The sequence below is a fragment of the Haplochromis burtoni genome, unplaced genomic scaffold (assembly GCF_018398535.1).
Source record: "Haplochromis burtoni strain Fernald_Lab_line unplaced genomic scaffold, NCSU_Asbu1 Contig_88, whole genome shotgun sequence".
Taxonomy (NCBI): Eukaryota; Metazoa; Chordata; class Actinopteri; order Cichliformes; family Cichlidae; genus Haplochromis; species Haplochromis burtoni.
In genome coordinates, this window is record NW_024582449.1 from 561444 (window position 1) to 586941 (window position 25498).

General features: G+C 39.7%; 3 protein-coding genes across 9 annotated transcripts; all 3 read left to right on the forward strand.

The window, feature by feature from the left end:
* Positions 1-36: 36 nt before the first annotated feature.
* Positions 37-9812, forward strand: LOC102291121 (beta-galactosidase-1-like protein 2). 4 transcript variants are annotated; one of them, XM_005927278.3, is made up of 22 exons: positions 37-152; positions 2422-2526; positions 2709-2768; positions 3125-3249; positions 3472-3657; positions 3840-3908; positions 4022-4117; positions 4212-4320; positions 4403-4495; positions 4588-4669; positions 4806-4870; positions 5052-5136; positions 5350-5487; positions 6111-6191; positions 6298-6404; positions 6878-7024; positions 7112-7183; positions 7488-7566; positions 8102-8189; positions 8376-8490; positions 8628-8744; positions 8844-9812. In XM_005927278.3, exons 5-22 carry the CDS (start codon positions 3494-3496, stop codon positions 8952-8954), a joined length of 1818 nt encoding a protein of 605 aa, XP_005927340.1. In that variant the 5' UTR covers positions 37-152; positions 2422-2526; positions 2709-2768; positions 3125-3249; positions 3472-3493; the 3' UTR covers positions 8955-9812. The 4 variants fall into 4 exon arrangements, with proteins under 4 accessions (XP_005927340.1, XP_005927337.1, XP_042078474.1 ...); XM_005927275.3 differs by having other exon boundaries at positions 3125-3172; XM_042222540.1 differs by lacking the exons at positions 37-152; positions 2422-2526 and having other exon boundaries at positions 2699-2768; positions 3109-3172.
* A 109-nt stretch (positions 9813-9921) lies between these two features.
* ilvbl (ilvB (bacterial acetolactate synthase)-like) lies at positions 9922-16220 on the forward strand. The gene is made up of 14 exons (XM_005927274.2): positions 9922-10373; positions 10808-11009; positions 11685-11812; positions 11906-12156; positions 12321-12420; positions 12513-12610; positions 12853-12989; positions 13349-13483; positions 13688-13802; positions 13910-14079; positions 14264-14334; positions 14427-14498; positions 14852-14957; positions 15057-16220. Exons 1-14 carry the CDS (start codon positions 10260-10262, stop codon positions 15233-15235), a joined length of 1878 nt encoding a protein of 625 aa, XP_005927336.1. The 5' UTR covers positions 9922-10259; the 3' UTR covers positions 15236-16220.
* Positions 16221-17290: 1070 nt separating this feature from the next.
* Positions 17291-25496, forward strand: fam118b (family with sequence similarity 118 member B). 4 transcript variants are annotated; one of them, XM_042222541.1, is made up of 8 exons: positions 17291-17890; positions 18250-18324; positions 18495-18584; positions 18784-19093; positions 22584-22811; positions 23550-23678; positions 23849-24146; positions 24485-25496. In XM_042222541.1, exons 3-8 carry the CDS (start codon positions 18502-18504, stop codon positions 24553-24555), a joined length of 1119 nt encoding a protein of 372 aa, XP_042078475.1. In that variant the 5' UTR covers positions 17291-17890; positions 18250-18324; positions 18495-18501; the 3' UTR covers positions 24556-25496. The 4 variants fall into 4 exon arrangements, with proteins under 4 accessions (XP_042078475.1, XP_042078476.1, XP_005927341.1 ...); XM_005927279.3 differs by having other exon boundaries at positions 17312-17890; positions 18841-19093; XM_042222542.1 differs by lacking the exon at positions 18250-18324 and having other exon boundaries at positions 17294-17890.
* Positions 25497-25498: the final 2 nt, after the last annotated feature.

Consider the following 25498-nt stretch of genomic DNA (forward strand, 5'->3'; position numbering starts at 1 on the left):
AGAGCCTTGCGTTTGCGTCCCTCCCCCCTGAGCTGAGGGGGCGGGTGGTAGTTACACTTGCAACAGCAGTAGCACACAACAAGAGCAGGAGGGAGAGGGAAAAAAAGGCAGCCGGGAGCAACAACAAGAGACAACACCGTCACACTGGAAAGGTACAGTAAAGAAAATGAGTAACACCAAGAAAAGAAGCAAAGTCTGGAACCATTTCAGTCCTATTGACAACACAAAGGCAGAGTGTAGAGTCTGCAAGAAAAGGATATAATATAGAGCCGGCTCCAAAAACAACATGCACAGGCACCTAAGAAATGTCCACCCATCAGTGCAATGGGAAGATAAAACGCAGTCAGTTGAGTGTGACATTAATATTTCTCACTGACAACCTTTCCCTTAATTAAAGGTCTGGGCGTTCTCCCCCCCATATTCTATTGTGTTGTGGTTTGCAGTGTTTTGTGTTGTTTCACTTTAAATTTGTTTAAAAGGAAAAAGCTGAAAATTTAACTACTTAAAAGTTTAAATGTATGAAATGTAAATAGTTGTTTTTTGTATTTTATAATTTATTTATTACAGTTTATGTGGAGTGAATAAATAAAAGTATATCTAAAGTGGCCACTAGAGACAAAGCACATACAAAGCTCCAAAACACAACACAAGTGCTCCAGGATGCTAGGGGCCGTGTTGAGCTTTTGTTACCTAGTGGCTACACAAGCCAGCAAGTACTAACAATCGGATTGGGTGTGTGGTAGCAACAGGTAAATTAATTTTTCTTTAATTATTTGAATATATATTAAAAAAAAAACACCCAGCACGCCCCTGCGGGCGGTTTATCCTTCAAGCTCGGGTCCTCTACCAGAGGCCTGGGAGCTTGAGGGTCCTGCGCAGTATCTTAGCTGTTCCCAGGACTGCGCTCTTCTGGACAGAGATCTCCGATGTTATTCCCGGGATCTGCTGGAGCCACTCGCCTAGCTTGGGAGTCACCGCACCTAGTGCTCCGATTACCACGGGGACCACCATTACCTTCACCCTCCACATCCTCTCGAGCTCTTCTCTGAGCCCTTGGTATTTCTCCAGCTTCTCGTGTTCCTTCTTCCTGATATTGCTGTCATTCGGAACCGCTACATCGATCACTACGGCCGTCTTCTTCTGTTTGTCTACCACCACTATGTATACAATATATATACATATATATATATATATATAATGATGATATGCACTAGGTGCGGTAGACTCCCAAGCTAGGCGAGTGGCTCCAGCAGATCCCGGGAATAACATCGGAGATCTCTGTCCAGAAGAGCGCAGTCCTGGGAACAGCTAAGATACTGCGCAGGACCCTCAAGCTCCCAGGCCTCTGGTAGAGGACCCGAGCTTGAAGGATAAACCGCCCGCAGGGTGCTGGGTGTTTTTATATATATATATTATATATATATATATATATACATGAGTTTGTGTGATAATACAAAACAATAGACATATGCATTCGATTGTGTAATTTAAGTGATCTAGGTAGCTCTGTTTTGGAAGTTCAGTTAACGCTAGAAATGTGTTTTGGAGTTTGTACGAGTTTTGTCTCTAGGAGCCCTCATAAATATTTATATATAAACATATATATAAAGAAAACCACGTTTTTTTTACATTACTAATTCCTTTTGTGCATAATTTTATATTGTTATCCATAATTAGTTAATTAAAGCAACAAAACAACCTGAAGAGCCAGTTGGGAGCCAAAAGAACCGACTCTTTTTAGTGAGCCGAAGGAGCCGGTTCTCTAAAAAGATCCGGAAATCCCATCACTACAATGAAACGCGACAACTACGGTAGATACTTAGGGACCACCAAAAAGTTCACCTGCTCATTGAAAACGGAGAGCACTCTAAATTCTTGTAAATAATTTATTGAATGACAGATTTTTTAAAAATGGGATCTACAGACAGACCCTTGTCTTTTTAGTGGCTGACTTTGTCTTGTGTGTTATTTTAATGAATAAATAAATAAAAATCCATGTTATTGGCAGGAAAGCAATCAATCCAGAATGCTATTTAATGAGGTGTAATAAATATGTGTAAACCTGATAAAACAGGCAAATAAGGGGGAAAGGGAATGTTCCCGAATTTTTACATTTTTTTTCATTATTGCTTTGTTTGATGAAGATACATTTGAAGCTATAGAAATTACAACAGAAGCTAACTTTATTGATTGACACAATGCTATAAAATTACTTTACATTAGAATAACAAAACAAAACATAATTTTGCTTTTTAGGATATACACACCAGCAGTAAGCCCAGCTGTTAGCGTTACAGTTTTTCAGGTGCCACTTTCAGGGCTGCTAAAGATCCAAGAGTCTTTCCAGCTGGTGTCTTGCAATGGCCTGTGTGCTCAGGGTTGAGGGAACAGCCACCTGTCACCCTTTGGTCTCTTTCACAGTTTGAATGGCCTGATTCCACCTTGTGTGCACTGGGATGTGGCCTCGCCATAGCTGCCCTTGCAGAAGCACACAAAACCACTTCTCCTGTCCATATGGTTAGAGAGGTACTTCCACTCTTTAAGAATGTGTGATGGTGCTGGCGGGTGTAATCAAATGCCTAGAAAATACTTCAGAATATGTCAATCAGCCATTAAACTCCTACTCCTATGTTCCTGTTTGTGCGCTTATAAAAAGGTAAATAATTGTGAACAGCCCCTAATCTCATAATGCAAATTTTCATTCACAGGGAACTTCTTGTTCTTTTCTTGTTACAAGCACCGTGGATGAACCAGAAGTCTCAACAAAGGTACTCCACCTGCCTTCGCTGGTCATACTTTAAGTTATGTTTGTAACCGCAATTACACTGAACAGTTGAACTGATTGAACAATTAGTTGTTCAATTAAGTTGAACCTTTAGCATTTCCTACCAAATACACTTTGTTAATGTGACGTTGTTCCGTTTGCCCTCTAAACCGAGAAAAACAAAACATGTAAAAACTGAGCAAAGAAATATGAAGAGACCAACATTACTGTGTACAGTGTAATTTCTGTTTTCTGTAAGGCAGTGCTTCACTGACAAAGACTAAGGGGTAGAGAGAGAGTGAGAGAGAGAGAACTATTATATTTTTGTTCTAAAACAACAATAGTTTCCCTTATCCACAGTGTTTGAGGCCTCCCAGCACCATCCACCCCTTCCACGAATGCGCTCTGGTAAGCTCAGCTTCAAGCCACAGCACTGACAGTGTTTTTGATGTAGCTGGCAGTTTCAACTTTCATGTTAAGTCTTGGTAAGGTTTTCCATTTACTCTACCTAAAATGTATGCGTTATTTGTGCAGTCTGCAGGTACTACAATGTTTTAAATGCATCATTTGTTACTGTAATGTCATGCTAAAATGTTTCAAATGCTTTGACACAGCTTAAAAACACCATAATCCAGCATGCAATACCTGCTTTAAAAAATGAACTTTTTTCTGTTAGATTATATGTTAGTGATTTTTTTCCCCCTCAGACATCACCTTGATGTGAGAAGAATGAGTCGTTTAGAGGGACTGAAGGCCAACTCGTCTCAGTTTACTCTAGAAGGAGAGCCTTTCCGCATCCTGGGAGGCTCTGTCCATTACTTCCGTGTCCCCAGAGCCTACTGGGAGGACAGGCTGCTGAAGATGAAGGCCTGTGGTCTCAATACACTCACAACGTACGTTCCCAGTGCACATTCTGTACGCCTTAAATCACAAGTATCTGTTCTTTTGGTGAAGTAAGCCAAATAGAAACCAGTTTAGGGTCTATGTGGAAGGCCTGTTGAACATTTCTCCTTCTTATACACTGTACTATTGCTGATGATACAAAGAATATATTCTTTGCTGCTTTATTTTTCAGATATGTGCCATGGAACCTCCATGAGCCTGAGAGGGGAACATTTAATTTTCAGGATCAGCTGGACCTTAAGTAAGTTTCCCACCTAAATGTGTTACGTTTGTAGGACTACTTTTTTTTTTTTTTTTAAGACATACAAAGTATTTATTTCTGAAAAGAGCATGAAGCATCTGTGCCTGTCTCAGGGCCTATGTCAGTTTGGCAGCACAGCTGGGTCTCTGGGTTATACTGCGTCCTGGACCTTACATCTGCGCTGAATGGGACTTGGGCGGGTTGCCTAGGTAGTATCATCTTCCCATCAATTTGAAGCTGTTCCATAAATACGCAGTATACCACACCGTGTCTTCTCTCTTGTTCCTCTTTTTTTTTCTCTAGCTGGTTGCTACAAGATGAAGAGATGCAGTTGAGGACAACTTATCCTGGATTCATAAATGCTGTCAACTTGTACTTTGACAAGCTCATCTCAGTTATCAAGCCTCTGATGGTAAGTCCAGGTGGCTGTTTTCTCACTACATTTTAAGCCAAAAGAATAACTAGAGTTTTCTCTGTTTGGTTTTGTTTTTTAGTTTGAAGGAGGCGGCCCGATCATTGCAGTCCAGGTTGAGAATGAATACGGCTCATTTGCAAAAGATGACAAATATATGCCATTTATAAAGAATGTGTGTATTATTGCCAATTTTAATCATTAAAATGGTTTGTGACATTGCAGCATGATGGATTCCTGCACCCTTCGTTGTCTTTTTTGCTGTAGTGTCTCCAGTCCAGAGGGATCAAAGAGCTTCTGATGACTTCAGACAACTGGGAAGGCTTAAGATGTGGAGGGGTGGAAGGAGGTAATAACACTGATAAACCTTGAGCTAAAGAAAGATACAAACAATCGCTGTCTGTGTCCTTTGTTCGCTTTTTACTTCATGGTTTTGTCCTTGTTATTGGATCGTGTTTGAGAATGTGACATCTTGCTTATTTCAGCTCTAAAAACAATAAACCTTCAGAGACTCTCATTTGGAGCCATCCAACATTTGGCTGACATACAGGTAAGTGATGGTCAACGATGATCTGCGATTGTCATGACAGGTTGACATTTCAATCTGAAAGACATTTAAGTCAACTGAGAAATACTTTGGGGATTTTTATTATGAATTGATGGTAATGTTTTATTCAGCCTGTGACTGTGAGGAGCAAGATAGAGCCTAATACACGTGTTCTGTTGTGTAGCCCCAGAAACCTCTAATGGTAATGGAGTACTGGTCTGGATGGTTTGATGTCTGGGGAGAACATCATCATGTGTTCCACGCCGAGGGTTTGCAAATGTTTTTTTTAAGTCACACAATTTTTCCAAGCATATGTTCATTTTATGACAAGATTCAAAGTGACAAGTGTTTATTTATTTGAAATGTTTAGGCAGATTGTAAATATGCACTTTAAAACTCCATATATTGCTGCTTGTTGGTCTTTGTGTGTTATGTCGTCACACACTGCTACAGTGGACAATCTGTGCTGCCCTTTATGACAGACATGCTGGCTGTGGTGTCCGAGATCTTGGATCGAGGCGTTTCCATTAATCTGTACATGTTTCATGGCGGAACCAGCTTTGGCTTCATGAACGGCGCAATGGACTTTGGCACCTACAAATCTCAGGTCACCAGTTACGGTAGGGTGGGATTAACCTTAGACCCCAGAGCCCAGAGATCAAAGCACAAAGAAGTGTTTTACATGTTTGAGGGATATCTTTTCCAGCAGTGACACATTACACCAGTCCTTGCAGCCATTCACTGGCTACCTGTTAGTTTTAGAATTGAGTTTAAGATTTTTATTGCTGATTTTTAAAGCCCTACATGACCTGGTCCCTTCATTTATATTGTATTTATTTTTCACTTTTTACTTTTCCTATTTTTTGCCCCTGGTATTCTTTAATATTACTGCATATTATTCTCGCTTTGTTTTGAAAAGTGCTGCATAAATGCAAGCACTCTTACAAGAAAACTTTTACTTCTTGATTGTAAATAAGAACTACTTCAAACAGAGCAAAATAACTTTGGGAGAAATTTATCTGAAGTGGACTTTTTTGTTTTAATTTGACCCCTGTTAAATCTGGTAACGTGGAAGGGGCATGGTTTATGTACTATAATACAGCTTGTTAGCTGTGGTTTAAATCAATGCAGAAAACACAGACAACATAACAGCTCTCCAAAAATAAAACCAAAATTTTGCTCGTTTAAATGTTTAATATCTTTTCATTTTAAAAAGTCAGCGGTCTCAATGGTTTCTTGGCAGATTATGATGCTCCCCTATCTGAAGCTGGGGACTGCACTCCAAAATATCACCACCTGAGGAATTTATTCAGCCAGTACCACTGTAAGTTCTTCTTAAGGATCCATATTTATTTTAATTTATGAAAAACAATGTAAATCTACTAAAATGTCTATCTCAGGCATGACTGAATGTTTTTGCGAACTCACAGCTGAGCCTCTTCCTGGAGTGCCCTCTTCTCCGGAAAGGAAAGCTTACAGCCCTGCTTTTATCCAGCAACACCTGTCACTGTGGGACGTCTTGCAATTCAGCGACAAGGTGAGCTGCAGATGGCAAGCGCCCATCTGGTAGAGTTGATAGTATAACTGACAAAACTAGATCAGAGCAGATAAATATGGGGTCCCTGGTGGAAGGAGAGCAAACATGGTACAATGAGTATCAAACAGACATGACGCTGCTGTTATCAGCATGTGTGTCTTTGTGCAGCAATCTGGCAACTTGCTGCTTATATGCTTAAGACAGATGTCTCACAACTTGCAGTTAGGTTTGACCTTACTTCTCCTTTAGCTATGTTTCTTCCCCTTTCTGAATGTGATTCAGGTAGTCTTTCATGAGCACTTGTGAAAGCTTACATTAAGAAACTGTAATTTTCAAGCCACAACACTACTCCTGTTTTTTCCCCATGCGTTGTGATGCAGCAAGAGATCTTGATTAAATTGCATTATGTTTCAAATTCTTAAATTTTTCTTAATGTTTTACTATTTACTTGATTTTACCTCCCATTTCTCCAGCCGCACAGGTCAGACAGGCCAGTGAACATGGAGAATCTCCCTGTGAACAATAACAATGGTCAGTCATATGGTTATACACTGTATGAAACCACTATCACTGGTGGAGGCGCCCTAAACTCCAGGAACAACATTAGAGACAGAGCAGTGGTAAGAGCATACCAGTGATAAAGTAACCACAGATCCAAAATACAGCATAATTATACACTGCCTGTGTGACTTTTCAATCTTTTCCAGGTTTTTGTGAACAGGGAGTGTGTTGGTTGTTTGGACTATAAGACTCATGAGGTTGCACTCCCTGATGGAAAGGTGCTGATCATTTTTTCTGTATCTACTCTGAACTTTACAAAGTGATACTTAAATTAAGGATTAGGGTTAATATGCTCAATCATCCCATTTTACCCCCAAATTTGTCTTTGGAGTGAAGTTACAAAACACAATAGTGCCATTAGTTAATTGGGCCGTAAACTCTCTTTGCACACTATGATTTACTCCCACAGTCCATAGACGTGTGTCTTAGGACTTGGAATATTCATAGACTCAAAGAAAATTGTACATAGTCATCTTTTATTTATACTCAACATTTAAAGCACTAATTTTTTGTATATCAAAGGGGGAGAGGACATTAAGCTTCCTTGTGGAGAACTGTGGAAGAGTGAATTATGGGAAAGCTCTGGATGAACAGCGCAAAGGTATTCCACATGCTGCTGTGTGTTTTTTACATAGCTATATCAAAGTGACTGCTTCAGTCTTTTGACAAAATGTCATTCAGAAAGTTTTACAATTTAAATTCAGCAAATTTTCATACTGATAATAATACTTCTGCTGTCAGATTGCATAGCTGCATGGACTTTCAGGCCAGCGCACATATTTTTTAAGCTTAAGTCCTAAAAGATGTTTTATGCTTACTGCTTTATTTTTATTTATTTTTTTGCCTTTGTTTTGTATGAAGAAAAAGTAAATAAAATCCAGAGTAAGTATCTGGTTAGACATCCACATTTGTGGATAGTGCTAGTAAAATAAAAGTATTCATTTCCTAATGAGGTTGGAAGGACACATGTTTTTTTTCCTGCATGCACTATTAAACCTATCAGTTGCAATCAAGACTAGTTATTTTTTACATGTGTGTATATATATATATATATATATATATATACATAAGTCATTTAAAGTAACGTATAAACGACATAACTGTAAGGAATATTCAGTTTATAATTCAAATTACAGGTATTGTGGGAGACATTGTGTTGAACAACACTCCACTGAGAGGATTTTCCATCTCCTGCTTTGATATGAAGCCCAGCTTTATAAAAAGGTCTGTTATCTGGATTAAAACGTCTTTCTTGCCAAAATCGTACAGTGTTTAGAATGGCAGGTTTCCAAGTGTACCTTTTCATTGTCTATGTTAAAGGGAAGATTCAATCAAAAATTGCTCGAGTCTCCTTGTATAGATTCAATGTGCACTTTGATAACAGTATGTGTTTTGTGGCTCTTGTTTTAGATTAACAAATTCAGGCCAATGGAAAACTGACTTCAAGTCACATTGTATCCCCGGGTTTTTCCAGGCCAGGCTCTGTGTCGATGGCCCTCCCAAAGACACCTTTGTCAGCCTTCGTGTGAGTATAACAGTTTGTGTGGAAAACATTAACTAACCAGCAAGTAAGCTAGAGGGTTTTTTCTTTAAAAAAAACCAATACATGCTGTATTGGCTGGCTGGCTAGTTTCTGTTTGTTGATAGTGTATTTATCCACAGAGTTGGGGTAAAGGCATTATATTTGTCAATGGGCAGAACCTTGGACGTTATTGGTTTATTGGCCCCCAGCATTTCCTTTATCTCCCAGCACCTTGGCTTAGAAGTGGAGAGAATGAGGTACCTGTGTAATATCAAAAGATGGAACATGAATTATAAGTGTAACTTGTAACTAAAGAACCTTAGTTAATTTATGTTTATTTTTCTGCTCTCTTTCAGATTATTGTCTTTGAGGAACAACGGGTGCATGATAAACTACTGTTTGCTGAAAATCCTGATTATGGAAAGGTTATCGATGTGTACAGACTTCCTTTCTGCACACTGCTGTGAACATGCTGTAAAACAACAAACTAACTTTAACACATACACACAGACAAAGACAACCATGCTCTTTCATTAAAAGACTGATAGATTCATTATGTTAATACTGTCTAGCCTATAAAATCTATTGTAAATATTTTCATTCAAATTATAAAATCTTGCATTGCTAGTTGTTTTGTTTCCTTTACTATGCAATCTGCTGATTTCACTCGACTTATTATTTAACATGCATCTTGCTCTCACTACAAATAATGCGGTTTGAACCCATTTTACACATCTTGAACCTTTGACTGTGTAAAGTCCCTGATTTGACCAGAGCAGGAGTGTCAAACTCATTTCATGTTGTGGCTCATGCAGCACACGTGGATCTTAAATGGGCTGGATCAGTGAAAATCCCCTTTCTGTCGTTGTATAGAAGTTTAACTACACATTTAAAATCCCCGAGAAGTGCAATTTCAACAGTATGTCTCAGCTTTTCGACATGATACATTATAGCCGATGAAAGAAATCTGTTAACACAAATAATTAAATGGCTAAAATTATACTTTTTTGTCTTTTCACTGTGAACCCGTTGTAAAAATTGAATTCTATAGCAGAGAGTAAAAAAAAAAAGAAAAACAAGATTTTTTTCTGTCATTTGTTTATTTATCTGTTACTGCAATGGGAAGGTCTATGTCTCACGTTTGACACACCTGAACTAGAGACCGTCCTTGGCTTGAACAGCGCCCTCACATTCACTAAAGACGGAAATAAATCTGTACCTTGACAATAAAGGTACAATGTTTGCCATACATGTAAGCATACGATTAAATACACAGCAACTAATGAAGACACAAGTGTAACTTTTATTGCGTTCATGGCTACAGAAAAATAATAACAACTGGAAAAGAAAATCCCCGTGTATACCCCATAAATAAATGCTGTGAACTTTAGCAGCAGTCATATATTTTGAAAATTACTAAACGGAAGTACCCTATATCCTTTACAGGCGGCTTTACCGTCAACTGTCACATTTCTTTCTGTGTCGGCGCAGGTGTAAAGTAAGGGTACCTGGTCGTTTCAAGTTGTAGACGACCAAATGTCCTTCAGAGCCTCGGAGTAACTTAAAATTTTATAACTTCTGAGTGAATGTAGTTGCACGTGTACGCCTTTGAAATGGGTGTATAGCAGTTGTAGAAGAAGCTCCATAGTTTATTAGCCTAGCTTGAACCGGTGAGCTGCTGAACCGGTAGCTCCGTAGATTTTGATATAATAAGTTTAGCTTATTTACCGTAGTGTCTTTTCAGAAATTGGGATTTGCTTCCGCATTCTAGCATGGAGCCTTTTGGAGTCGTCGGCATTGTTCTCGGATCCTTTACAAGCCTGGTGCTGGGTGGGCTACTGTTTGCAGCCTACAAACTTGGCATACTCTACCAATTGTTCCACAAAGTAGGTATTTTAAAAAAAAAGTCAACACCGTAATCTGTGTGCTTTCTGTGCTATCCTTCGTTATGCACTCTGTTTTCAGTCATTGCATAATCTGTGGCCACTTAAAAAAAAAGTCTTCTACAGGCAGTCAGTGTTGAAGCGTAAGCTGGACTCTATTCACGTAAACTTTGACCAGCCTTGTGGTTTTCCAGCACAAAGGTTATCAGATCCCCGCGGCTCCACATCAACACTGCAGCCCTGAACAATATGCGGTTGTTGCATAATAGGAAACGACAGTGGGATGAAAAGGAGTGTGACAGGTGGCCCTACAGAGCACAGTCAGCTCTTTATATTAGGCAGCGGTTTTATTTTAGTTTGCACGATTGTTTATGTGGTTACAACAGCCACGATCTTGTCTGCAGTAACCTAATTCTGTCCCTCTTTACTTATTCCAGACTGACACAAAGAGCTCCAAGCACGGTGGCGACATTGTGGCAGAGGTCCTCCATGCCCATGGGGTCAAGTACATTTTCACTCTTGTGGGTGGGCATATTTCACCTATCCTGGTGGCTTGCGAGAAGATGGGGATCCGGATTGTGGACACTAGGCACGAGGCCACTGCAGTCTTCGCTGCTGATGCTGTGGCAAGACTTTCAGGTGCAGGTTTAGATTGCGTGAAAATGCATCTCCAGTGATACGACTCATTCTTAATGTGCGCACACGTTGTGTTCGTACAGCTTATTCTAAACAAAACGTGGGCGTTGAAGTCTTGTCAGGGTTTGTCTTAACAGCAGGCGTTCCACCTCCTGCAGACATTATGATTTATCAAGCAAAGGTGCATCTAACAGCATTCTTAGAGGCTAAAAGGAGTTAACACTTCCTTGAAACAATGGCTTGGTTTAGATGTTATTAAGGTGGCATGAATAATAATTTAAAAACCTGCTAAAAACCTGACCTGATCACTTGATTTTGGTTTGATCATGAACAAAGTGTCTTTCAACATTATGTGTCATACTGTCCTAGTTTGCATTAGCTGGACAGTATTAGATCCCCATGGCTATCAGAAGATGTTTTTTTTTTTTTTTCACAATTTTGGTCTCTGTTCAGATGTTGTTACACCCCTATTACCCCTCAGTTGAGAAATTCACATTATTACTGCACCAAAACGAATAGAGGGATTCAAATAAATTAATGCAGAAGTAAAACATAACTTATAGCAACAATACCACGGAGCAATGGAACAAAAATGTACACTACACAAGGTAGAGATAAATGTAGGTGCACCTTAGTAATAGCTCTGACAGCAAGCTGTTATGCTTGTTTCTGCTTCAGGTACGGTTAGTGTAGCCGCTGTGACGGCTGGCCCAGGCCTCACTAACACAGTGACCGCAGTGAAGAATGCTCAGATGGCTGAATCTCCTTTGCTGCTCATTGGAGGAGCTGCTGGCACGCTACTCCAGGTGGAGTGGATTCAGATATTATTAATGCCACCACAATATTAATGTGCATGCATGTGCATTCTTCAGTGTTTATCAATTGTGTTTGTGGAACAGGGCAGAGGAGCACTGCAAGATATCGACCAGATGTCTCTCTTCAAGCCTTTGTGTAAGTTCTGCACCTCCATCAGGACTGTCAGAGAAATTGTGCCTACGGTCAAGAAGGCGTTGGCCATTGCTCAGTCAGGAACGCCTGGTCCTGTTTTCATAGAGTTCCCCATTGACACGCTCTACCCCTTCCACCTGGTGTCTAAGGAGTTTGTTGTTAAGAACCCTCCCAAAGGCCTGATGGGAAGAATTGTCTCATGGTATGTTGTTTTTGCACTGCATGCTACTGTTTGGGTTATTTATAATATTTGCATCTTTTATAATATCATAATTTGGGAATTTCTTTCCTCATTATTCTTCCCTAATCAGAAGTGTGTTCATATGTTCTGAATTATTTGATTTTTGTGGTCTGCTTTCTTCAAAGGTACCTTCATAACCACCTCATGAATCTCTTTGCTGGAGCCTGGGAGCCCAGGGATATGTCTCCACTTCCCGTTCACATCCCTCAAGCCACAGACAATCAGGTAAGTCTTGTAGTAAATGTTCGTCAATACGTAAATGCTCTGGCCATTGGAGATTGACAGCATTTTTAAACATTTTTTTTGATGCATGCCAGATCCAAAAGTGCCTAGAGCTGGTGAGTCGAGCCAAGAAACCTGTTATTGTGCTGGGTAGCCAAGCAACACTACCCCCAACACCAGTGGATAACATCAGGTAAAAGATGAGTCACGTGTCCTTTTATTTTTCTGCCACTCTTTGTTGTTTGGTGTTGATACTGGAAGTGTTTGTTAAAATGTGTTAAACTATTCCTGTGGTGAGCCTTAAGCAAATTTTTCTTCAAATATCAGTGAAATTATATTTTGGTATTTTACTTGGATGTTACATCTGGTCAAAATGGTTTCCCCCTTTTTAAAAAATGTTTTTATTTATTTCATTTATTTGTTTATTTTAAACAGGAAGGCTTTGGAGGATCTGGGCATCCCCTGCTTTCTCGGGGGTATGTGTCGTGGCTTGCTGGGTAAAGACAGCCCCATCCACATCCGACAAAACAGACGAGATGCTCTGAAGGAAGCCGATGTGGTAGTCCTGGCAGGTCAGGCAAACATTGTTTCCTTTTTATTCCATAATGATAAAAAGAGAAATAACATTTTGAGACCAACCTATTTAATATTAATATTATAATCTAAAGAAAATTGTGCAGGATAACTGCGTTTCAAAATATGTCGGAGTAAATATTTAACAAAGTTCCACGATGGATCAGTGTTATTGATTGCATTTTTAATTTTTCAGTAATTCTTTTGCATCTTTTTTCTCCTTCTGGATTTAATTTATTCTGGAAGTATGTGTTGCGATACAGAGAGAGGTTAAACTGTGTTTTTTACATAGTGTGTATAGCTGCAGGCTCACCACGATCCCTGGAGAAATATTGACTTTTGTGCACCGTGTTTACAGGCACTGTGTGTGACTTCCGGCTGAGTTACGGCAGAACTCTCAGCAGACGCAGCAAGATCATCGCTGTCAACAGAGACAAGACACAGCTGCTAAAAAACTCAGACATGTTCTGGAAACCAACTATAGCAATTCAGGGTATGTTTGCCCCCTGATTTCATGCTAGCTTTAAAGGAAGGAAAGATTCAAAAATCTTTAGATAATCATAAAATATTGTACCTGTGGTGCATATAAATATAAGCATACTCCTGATTTTTTTTTTCTTTAGAGTTGGACCTAAGAATAAATACATTAATTCAACAACTGCAAAAAAAACCCCAAAACTGTATGTTGTATTTTCAGGTGATGCTGGATCATTTTTAGTGCGACTTTCCGAAGGGCTGAAAGGCCATCGCTGTCCAGAGGAATGGCCTCAGAGCCTCAAAGCAGGGGATGCGACCAAAGAAGCTGCAAACAGGTAAGCAGTGGGGTTGTGTTAAAGTATACATTGCAAAATCTTCTATCTGTAACCATCACAAAAGCTAACATGTTGCTTTTTTAAAATTTATTTATTTTTTATTTCAGGGCTAAAGCTGAGGAGAAGACTGAATACCACTTAAATCCCTTGAAAGCCCTCCATTGTGTGGATGAGCTGATGGCTGAGGACAGCGTCATTGTTGCAGATGGAGGAGATTTTGTAGGAAGTGCCGCTTACATAATGAAACCAAGAGGACCTCTGTGTTGGCTCGATCCAGGTAGGATGCTGCTGACAAAGCAAATAGTTTAATTAAAATGATGAAATATTTTGGTTGTTTAAACCAAGAGCTTTATAAGTAAAACAAAAATCCATAGTGCACAAGTTTTGGCTGGATGATAACTATATTCTGAGTTAGTTGCAATCATGATGTTTTAATCTTGCTCTTCATTCCTTTCCTATAGGAGCCTTTGGGACTCTGGGAGTTGGAGGTGGTTTTGCTTTGGGGGCTAAACTGTGCCGGCCTGAATCTGAGGTATGTCTGGGGAGCTTTGCCTGATCATCTGATGATCAGTTTAAAAAATCATTGACGTTTTAAAAACAAAAGCTATGTTGTGTTTGTTTCAGGTGTGGATAGTCTATGGTGATGGCTCCTTAGGATACAGTATTGCAGAGTTTGACACATTCACTAGACACAAGGTAAAATCACACACAATCCTATTTAGATTACATGTATGTAATCTATGGAAGCAAGGTAGCTAACAGTAGTCAGTTAGGATCAGTGCACATGTGGTCTAAAGAAAGATCTAATGATCAAAACCAAATGAAAATAATGCAAGTGTTAGCTACTGGTGTGTACGGCCTTAAACATCACAGACTCAGTTCTTGTGTCATACAATGGAAAGATGCACTACATAATATGTATTCATACTTGCTGTATGACCGCTATGGACCACTGACACGACAGCTTATTTAAGCATTCATTTTTTTGTGTGTGCATATTTTTCTGCTGATGTCTTTTGATAATGCATGCTCTGCTTTTCACACCTCAGACACCAGTGATAGCTCTGGTGGGAAATGATGCGTGCTGGAGTCAGATATCCAGAGAGCAGGTTCCTATGCTCGGCAGCAACGTGGCATGCGGCCTTGCATATACAGGTAGATTTATAATGTTCATGTTCGTGCTGCGATTGGTTGTAGAATACACTCAGTGATGTCTGGGCATATGTTAAAAGGTAAATTCTCTTCTTTTTGCAGACTATCACATCGTGGCAGATGGCTACGGTGGTAAGGGCTACCTTATAGGCTCTGAAAATGAAGAAAAGTTAAATGACATCGTCAGACAAGCTCAGAGGGATGCCCGGGAGGGCAAGGCTGCACTTATCAATGTTCTGATAGGGAAGACCAATTTTAGAGATGGCTCTATTTCGATATAGAATATCTGTGTAATACAGTAACCATGCATTATTTATCCTTTAACTCTGGCTACCCCAATGGACTCTTAATATCTAGGTTTGTGCAGGATTCTTTTAGTGTGACCTGGATCCAATCTCTGCTAGTGCACTTAAAGCCATAATTCACTCTGATAAATCACCTTTTAGTGTGCCGAGCTCTCTTGGATCACTTATTATTTCCTCCATCAGACTAGCAATGAATTCATAGCAAATCCACTATATATCAGTTATGACTGTTATCCTCCCTGTTGTGATACAGATATTTAGCATTAAGTTTTACTTAAAACATAGCTCCATACCTGCCAGCCTAGACAACGATACAGTCTGTGCTTAAAATTTTCAGAGAATAGCTGCTGCATTTTTTTAAAGGGGGGTAAAAGGGAATGTTAAGGGATTATTCCTGTTTGGAAATTTTGTGGTTCAGTTTTTGACGGTTAAACAGCCGATTACAACTTTTGCAAATAAACAGTGAATGAAATCACTCGTGTGAGAGAGAGCATTAGCTACCAGTATGCCTTTTTCTCCTGTTCTGACATGAACACATAGCCTTTTTATGTGGACACAAGGCATCTTAGAACTGTATGTAGTTCATAATTTATAATTTAGGAAATCACTTTGTAGAATGGGGAAAACATTTTGTTTTTGAATGTTGATAACTGACTAACGGTATGCCTTCATAACGTTTGATTGTATCTTCAAAATGCATTGCCATGAAGAGACTGAAAACGTGTCTGCCGATTCGATTATATGTCTAAACAATATTTGATACTAACTTGTTTGCAGTGATATGGGCTAAGCCTGTACACAGTTTGGATTGCACTATTATAAGTAAGATATTTACTCACCAGGTGAACACATCAGTTATTACACTCCTGTATGTACTGTTGTCTTGTTTGGCACATTGTGTGTTGAAATTTTAATCATAAAATGTTAATTTGGATTGATTCTGAAATAAATTTTTAAGAAAGGAGGTAATGTGAGTTTTTTATTTATTTACTTATTTATGTAAAACTGATTTAGATGTTTTAGGTGGCATGTTTACAGAAGTTTGTAATGACAGCAAGCATTCATTATCTCTGCATCACCCATCAACAAAGCCTTTACTCAACGCATAAACATCTCTGTACTTTTTGTATTTTCGCAACATCAACACAAACCAGTTTAAAAACGCTAAAGATTCGAATCGTGCTTATCGTAACAGGTGACTTTTGCCCCAAATTCTTCTCTAGGTGCAGTTAGTATTTCAACCGGGAGATGGCAGTGCAGTAGTGGTATTGTTAAAGTCTGTGCTGACGTGTTGTTTAGCATACGTTATAAAACAATGTAAATGTAGAATTTAGCGTCAGTTTTGAAGACCACCGCAGTCTTTATAACTGAAAATAATTTCATAAAAATTAATAAAGAAATTTAATTTACAAAAAAGTAATAAAAAGTAAAGTTGCACCTGATAGCGTCATTATTTATTTTGGTGATGTTTAATCACAAGACTTTGAACACAAACTGATTCATCTCGGGACATTACACATCTATTTCCACGTATATATGACGTCAGTAGAAAGACGAATTCACATGCTTTATTGTCCCTAAAAGGTAAAATCTGCACAAATAAATAAATCAATAGAAATTATTTCTTAGTATTAACTCGAGATTCTCTATAACATCTGTATAGAGTACAGAGACGTCTTGCCTAGCTGGACGTAACACGGGAAGAAAAGCTCAGAAAATCTGCTGCTTTCAAATGCTCTTTGTAAATCTCCCCTTTGTGGGTTTGAATTTTAAAGCAGGTCCATTTGTTGGTTTTTTTTCCTTAAATAAAACTTGTTACTATACCTGGGCTGCCGTGGAGGTCAGAAATCTATTTGTACATTACCGTGTCGATATAACTATCAAAGCATAGTATATTTAAAAAATGAAATTGCCCTAATCTTTGGTTTGAAACAAAGTAGAGCCTCACCTATCTTGCATTTTTTTAAAAAGAAAAAACTCAACACCTCTGTAGACTGGGTGCTTTTTTCGACACGTTTAGCCGATAGCTACAACGATGCGTGAGTTGATCTGTGTGCCTCGCATCAATAAAGACTGCGGAGCCATTCGCTCAGCACATGAAGGCATCATATGACCCGGTGCACTTCTCAGCAGGCGGCGACTTCAACGGTACCGCTGAAGTTAAGAGAGTGACAATGTGTAGAAAAGCGGTGTGAGCCGGTAACGTTTGTGCTGTTTGCGCTGCTCCGAAGAAACTAAGTGACATAAGGTTTATCTAGAAGGACTGGTTTATATCGGATAGCGGATTTAAATGCTCTACAATCATCATGACAAGTAAACAGGAGGCTAAATCAGGATTTTAAAAACACCTAGAAGGTAACTCGGCTCAGAACATCAGGGAAGTTAACGTTTTAACTGTAGCTAACTGACGTCGCCAGTTCGTTACATTTTTAGGTTGTTTAGTAAAAGACACTGTCTATACTGTAACTTTACCGGGTTGGCTTAAACACCACTGAAAACCTAAAAGCTTCGAATTCAGATCAGTTTCCGAGCTATTTCACTTTACAAAGGACTAACTTTCGCCTGGTTCGCATTAAGAGGATTTCCACTTTAACCGAAGTAAACAGTGGGCATTACCATACCGGTACCAAGGTGAGTAAGCTATCAATACTGAACAATGTACCGTAGCATTAGCTGTTAAATGACGCCGTAACACGTAATCGATTGTATGTAATGTCACCGAAGTTGTGTCTTCAGAAATTAATGTTGCCATGAAGAACTGCCATAGGTTAATTAGTAATTACTACTAATTACTCATGGTTTGATATTGAACCGGTGGAGCTTTGAATTAAAGCTGGAGTTATAAAAAGAGAACAAGTTACATGTTCTTGTTATCTAGTTAATGACTAGCTTATGTCATACTCCTACTTTCCAGGTACAGTAGCTTTACTGAAGGTTTGAGGTAAGGTGTGCTTGCAGGAGGAAATGAATAAGTAATTTACTGTTTGCAGAGCAGAACAGGGACATGCGGAACAAGAACAAAGGCAGGCTACATTGATTGACATACCTCCCCCCTTTTTTGACAGGTATTTTCTACTGCTCTGGTAGGATTCAGTGTAATTAGATTCTTCAGAAAGCTTCACACACCACTCCCATTTAGGGTCCAGACTTGTTTTGTTGTGTTTTGCTTGGTTAACTAAGTCACTCCCTAAACATACTGCACAGAGGCTCTTAATTGATCACGTTTTCATTACAGGAGCTGAATGGCCTCTGTTGTAGCAGTGAAAACTGAGAAGCGGCCTGCAGTGGATTCTCAGGATGCAGACTCCAATGCTAAAAAGCCCAGGTAAGCTCAGATGCTGCTTTAGAGCCAGCTGCACGCTATGACTATAACTAATTCATCAACAGGGCTGATTAAAATCTTTTCTTTCTTTTTTTTTTGAGTTCCTAATTTTTGCGGGCCCTACATAAAAGGTATGGTTTAGTGTCCGACTGCATGTTAGTGGGCTTGAAAATAGTTTGTTTAACCTTCATGCTGTCGGAAGGATTTGGGAAGTACCATCTTGGGAACCATCGTCACTCAATCTCTGCCTACCCCAAAGGAAACTGCTGCCCAGTCTGAAGACTAAGCGAGCCCCCGAGCTTGTCCTGGTGATTGGTACGGGGGTAAGCTCTGCAGTGGCCCCTCAGGTCCCTGCTCTCCGCTCCTGGAAGGGCCTCATCCAGGCCTTGCTCGATGCAGCCAATGACTTTGACCTACTGGAGGAAGAGGAAAATCGGCGGTTCCAGAAGCACATGCAGGAAGACAAGAATTTGGTGCATGTGGCCCATGACCTCATTCAGAAACTTTCCCCGGTAAGCCTGCTTGAGCCTTTCCTCTTCGGCTTTCTTTCCTACACCTCCCTGTTGCATGCACACTAACACATGTTAGACAGACTGGCAGCTTAGTGTGCTTTCCCCAGCTGGAGACATTTTGTTTCAGCTTCTGTGGCTTGACATAAGAGATCATAAGAGGTTAAAACCTCTATAGCCTATAACATAAGGTTTAATGTGGATTGTTTTTTTAAAAAAAAACCCCCACAAAAGTCAATACAGGCAAACATTTATTCAGTCATTTTGAAATTATTTGCATATGTAATAGAACAAGCTATGTTCACTGCCTCCAGGTGCTTTATATTGTGAGTTAAAGACCCAACAATCACAGGGACATGATCTTCTTTATGCATAACAATGTGTTGATCTCTTTTATTGGAACAGTTTTGACTTTTAAAATGTTTAGTTAAGTAGTGCCAGTTTGGAAGTGCATCCATGTTTTTTTTATTTTGACTTTTGATTTGTTCCCGTTTTTAATGTTAGTAATAACTTCTGTGTCAGAATGCAGAAATGAAAGCAGAAGTTTGACTTGATATATGAAACTTCTGGATTAATACTAGAGGGGTATATGCCATGTTAGAATAAAGGAAATCTCACAGGTGATGGGAAAGTAGAGAGTAAAGGATACAAATGTATCTGCAACAAGCTAATATGCTGTTTAAAAGGGAAAAAACCCCACAGCCTACAATCATTTCTAAATACAAACATTATATATGTTATATACAAAAAGAGAGTAGGATAAAGATAAAAGCATATAAATAAGATTCAGAAATGCTGCTGCAGTATCTCCAGTATAACATGGGTGTCTTGCACATCTGTCACACTCCACACACCATTTATGTTTTGGAGCAAACCACACTTTCTTCATTGAAAGTCTTTCTTAGTTTAACAGCTCAATGTCAAACCACATTCTGCACATAATGCAACTGCTTCTTAGTAAGAGCCTGAATGTTAAACTGAACTTCCAGCAGCCCAGACCGGTCGCCCTTGTAAAAAAATATTTTGCTAGCAAGGCTACAAATTAAAAAAATGTGACAAGATATTCCCTGACCTGTTGAGTGGGAAGTATTTTCCTTTCAAAATTGCTTTGAGTAGAAAAGAATCAGTCCATTTACCCTTTACAGTGATGACTGATGAAAGCATAATATTTTGAGATATGTAAAACATCAAAGGTAAATATCATAGGTTAATAACACCTGAAATGTTATGATGAGCCAATCAAGGTTACCCAAGCTGTCAGGAATTCCCTTTACCTGACCACCTAATCATAACAGTAACCTTACGAGCTTTCACAGGCTCAGTGACACACTGCACAGAAGAGGTGTGGTACTGCCAGAATGCAGTGATGTCCTGACAAAAATGACACAGTCTAAGTGCATGTTCTATATGTGTTTATCTCTGAAAAGGGTGTGGCAGTTAAGATAAAGGAGAGGAGGCTGAAGATAAAGGTGAATTCATCTGTTTGAGGAGGACTGAGACTCAGCTGGAGCTCAGGATTTATCCAAAGTAGAGTCACATTATTCTAAATTATTCAACCATATAAACCTGACATTTGTGTGTAACCGCCAGCGTGTACTATGTGTAGAAGAACACAAAACATTTACAGTCAGATCCTGAGCCCTCTTGTGTGTTTTTGAAGACGGTTACTGTGCCACGTGTCTAAATGCAGCGCATTGCTATCATTTTTTCCCACAGGCTGTGTGAGGCTGCAGGTGAGAAAACAATGTTTAGTTTATTTATTTTTTTAACCAAACCACGGCTCGCTGGACTCATTAGTTTGCCAGATTGATAGATTTACATGTGACTCAGTTCTCTTACTATTGAACCGGTCTGCTCTGGAGCTGGGCTGGCAGATGGAAGACTTAATACCGTTTGCCTCCTGTGTTAGTCATGTTTCATCGCACCTTTGACATTGATAAAACACGCTTTGTTTCAGCCCTCAGCCTGTTGTAACAAAGGGAACAAACAGCGCTTTTATGGCTTTATCCATCGTGTTTATTTCAATCCACAGTCGTGCAGACACCAGCCCACTCCCGTTGGCCACAGACACAGCCGGGTCTAACATGCTGAGGAAAAAAAACAAGCATAGAATAATGTGAACCAGCAGTCCCCCACTCCCACCCCCACAGCCCAGATTTCACATTCAAGCAGAGTTAAAGTCTAGTGCAAGCACACAGTAATGTATAGTCTGTATGAGTGTTAAATGCCTATAGGCATTTAATTCACAAAAACCCATGTGCAAATACTTCTCTTGGTGAAGAGAAGCACACATGCTAGCACTAGAGCTAGGTAGATGTACACTGTAGTTTTACTCTGCTCTGGGCTAACAGAGCAACTACTGTACAGTGCTTTAGACAGAACTCAGCAGCTGTGTAATAGTGTCAGAGACCTCCAATAACATAAGACAGAGACAGTTTAACCCACTTTCATGGATTTGTGTATTCGTAGGGTGACTGCGGTCTGTAATGGGGGTAATCCAAAGTTAAAACCTAAAGAGACTGTCTAGGCCTGAAATCCTTGGCAGTGAAGAGGCTAATTACAAGTTTGCTGACCAAAGGTTTGGCTCAATTCAGGGAAGACGTGTAATTTTGATAGTTGTTTAGACCATAATCTGAGATGTTTAATCTTCAATTTGTATTGCAATGACTACTTAAAACAAATCATAGTATTTTGTTAAATATTTTTTTTCCACTGAACTCTCTCTTACTGTGCTCCTGAAAAATTAAAGTGTGAGTGTTTTTGTTTGTAAAGCTGCTAAGTGCATTATAAAAAATTAGGATTAGAATTACAAGACAGAGTTGGTCTCGAGTGCTTTAGTTGGTTATTACGTAAGTCCTGACCAGAGACAGGCCAAGGACACGGCGGTCAGGATGGGTGCTGTAGACGCTGGATGTGGATAATGAGTTTCTTCCTGTGGAAAGGACTCCTGCTGTTTAGCCCATTAGAGCTGTAATCTGTGAGAGTCCTTGTCCTAGGATCACAGTGGTCAGTGCATTTCTGAATTGTCTTTTAGTTATTCTTAGCAGCCCAGTTCCCCCACCTCCACCTTTTTCTTTTTTCTTTTTTTAAAACTAAAAGCTTCACCAGGTGAGGATGAGGTTTAAGTCACAGTCTGTAATCTCTAAATAGACTTAAGCGAAGTCTATTAGTTACTAGAAGAAGTAAGTGAATGTGCCTTAGACAGTTTTTTCCAACTATCTCATTCTTCGGCGCCACCTAAGTTTCACTTAAATTATCGTGAAGGGCTGTGCCAAGGAGAGGCATTTTAACGACAAGTTTAAATCCTTTGTTATGCCTGAATCACATGGCTGCATTAGTAAGGTGCGCTCAAGTTTGGTCTAAAATGCTCATTTAGCAGTTGCAACTAGACACAGGTCTCCAAACCTACTACATCTTGAAGTAAAAGCCCCAACTGGGCAAAAAACTATCCACTAATAACAACGTGCTTTTCCTTTTCTTTCTTTTTAAACAGAGAACAGGTAATGTAAGGTCCACGTTCTTCAAGGACTGCCTGTACGAAGTGTTTGATGATTTGGAGTGTAAGATGGAGCACGCAGGGAAACACTTACTGCGGTCAGTGCTGCAGTTAATGGAGAGCGGCGCACTCGTTCTCACTACCAACTTCGACAACCTGCTGGAAATTTATGCAGCCCATCAGGGCACCAAGCTGGAGTCTTTGGACCTGACAGATGAGAAGAAGGTAAATATTACTTGAAATGTGATTGATTGATCTTTCTTGCTGCAATAGATGCTGTCAGCTGTTTGGGGTTTTTTTGTCTTTTTTTTTTTTCTCTCAAATGAGGGCAAAGGTCCCCAACATCATGTGATACCACGAGCACTTTGGAAGGTTTGTAGGTATGACTCCCTAAAATTCAGACAAAATAAATGACAAATTGAAATCTTGCTTAAACTTTGCCCCGAGCACTGTCTTGTGCTCTGGTTACATTTATGACACTGGCTTCCACTGAAGTTCCCCGTTGGCCGGTTTAGGAGAAAAAATAGACGAGGCTTTTGACCTGAAAGAGCCCTTTCTGTCAGGCAGGTGGAGGGAAGTTTAACTTCCATTTTTAATCATTGAACAATATTTGATTTTTGGCTTTAAAGTGGGCTGAAGAGGAAGCACATGTTTTTCTAGTACAAAACGTTTCTTTTAAGTACCAAATAAGTTTTCTGCAAATTCTCAGCTGCCCATCATTTATGTCCCAGCACATTTAAACTTAGCTGAGTGGTTTCTTAAAGAGAACACAAGTTTGCCAGAGTGAGCAGAGATTTCTGAGAGACCCGTTACTTTGCCTCTCAGTCCTGGTATTTATGCCTCATCTCCATCAGGGCGAATATCCTCTCACTGCTGCTCAGTGATTGCGCTCCATTCCCAGCCAGAACAGGATTTTGTGCAATGGACTGTTAAGTGTGCACTCGTGTGTGCTTGTGTGTCTAGGTGCTGGAGTGGGCTCAGGAGAAACGGAGGTTAAGTGTTCTGCATATCCACGGTGTTTACACCAACCCCAGTGGTATCGTACTGCACCCTGCTGGCTATCAGAATGTATTGAGGAACACTGAGGTTATGGTAGGCACTAACGTTCACTGCTTTCTGCCCCCCTTTTTGGCTTAAGATGTAAACATTTATATGTGTACATCTTAAAGATTTACAATTTTCCTCTGGACGTGCACTAGTTTATTTGAAAGGTTCTCCTGTGAATGAAATAATACAGCTTTATCACTGGGTGTTTTTTGCAGCGTGAGATTCAGAAGTTGTACGAGACCAAATCCTTTGTCTTTCTGGGCTGCGGCCGCACAGTAGACGACACAACCTTCCAGGCTCTGTTCTTGGAGGCGGTTAAACACAAGTCGGACCTCGAGCACTTCATGCTTGTGCGGCGAGAGGATGTGGGAGAGTTCAAGAAGCTGCGCGACAACATGCTTGACAAGGGCATCAAGGTCATCTCCTATGGAGACGAGTACGCTGACCTGCCTGAGTACTTTGAGAGGCTGGCCAATGAGATCTGCAACCGTGACGTGTCCACCAATGGCTGGGGTAAGCAGAATGAATTGGAACACATTAGCCTGCCTTTGAATGATCTGCGTTAAAGGGGCCATCACATTCACAATTTTTTTTATTATTTTAGCACTGGGGCTCTATAAAAGAGCTTATAGTTTATCACAAGATGAGAAATAAGGACAGGAAAGAGGACACGGGAAGGGTTGAGTTAGGTCATGGATGTTCTTTCTTTGTCAGTATCTATCAAAAATCTATCATAAATGTGGGCTCTTTGTGAAGCACTTTGTGATCTTTTTATCTAGAAAGGTGCTATACTAATAAAATTTTACTTGCTTACTCTTTGCATGTTGTCTTTTTTCAATGTGTATCCGCAGGATCCCCGTCGCAGATCGGAGAGGAACAGCAGATCGGTATTAACACACAGAAAAGCCTCCTTCAAGGTTAAGACTGAACTCGTCTCTTTGGCTCGGAGCTGCGGCCTCTCGCTAAAGACATTTTCAGACTAAACGTCCTGTTCAGAACTGTTTTCTGACTGTATGCTGGTAGAAAATCCAAGTCTGTCTTGAATTTTAGTTACAAAAAAAAAAATACTGGTATTTTTTTCCACAAACTGGTGTGGCAGTATTAACAATTGTCAGTGGCATCATTTCAGTAGATGTTCTTTGACTTTTTTTTAAGCTTTTCAGACAATTCCTTCCACTTCTTTTCAACCCCATACTCTTGACAGATGCATTTTCCTCCACAGCTTTACTCACAGATCAAGTCTGATTTTGTTGAATACATTTAGGAATCTATGGGGAACCTTAATTACATCATTATTTTTCAGATTCCCTTCTCATTCCGTTTTTAACTAAAAGGGAAAAAAGTTTGCCTGGCATCCCCTACAATACTGGATTTAAATGTTGCTGGAACATCCACTTTGTGGGAAGCATCCGGGTAACTGAATGGGATGTTCCCCTTTCAGTTCGACAGAAACACTACATATGAATCCACAGTAGTTAAACATGCTGTTATGCTGAATTTTCAACATACAGTAAATACGCATTGAGCTTAACGCACAACCCCTGCTCTCGATTTTAAGTCTTGTGTGAATAGATTGAATCAGTCATGCTCATCCCACAACCTGGAAAACTTGATTTGCACACTGCTTGGTGGGGAAAGGGCCGAGTTACTGTAACGACTGTCGTAAAAACGTACATTCAGATGTTTTCATATCAGAGCGGTTCCCGGCAGTAGCAACCTCTTTGCCACTCTTGTGCTAAAAATAAAGAAAAAAAAATAGTTATTTAAAAGCCCCTTTTTGTACTTTTAATACTTGCATGTGTTTTCTGATGTAGTATTTATAATAATAAGCACCATTTTCAAAATAAAGCTTTTGGTATTCCATC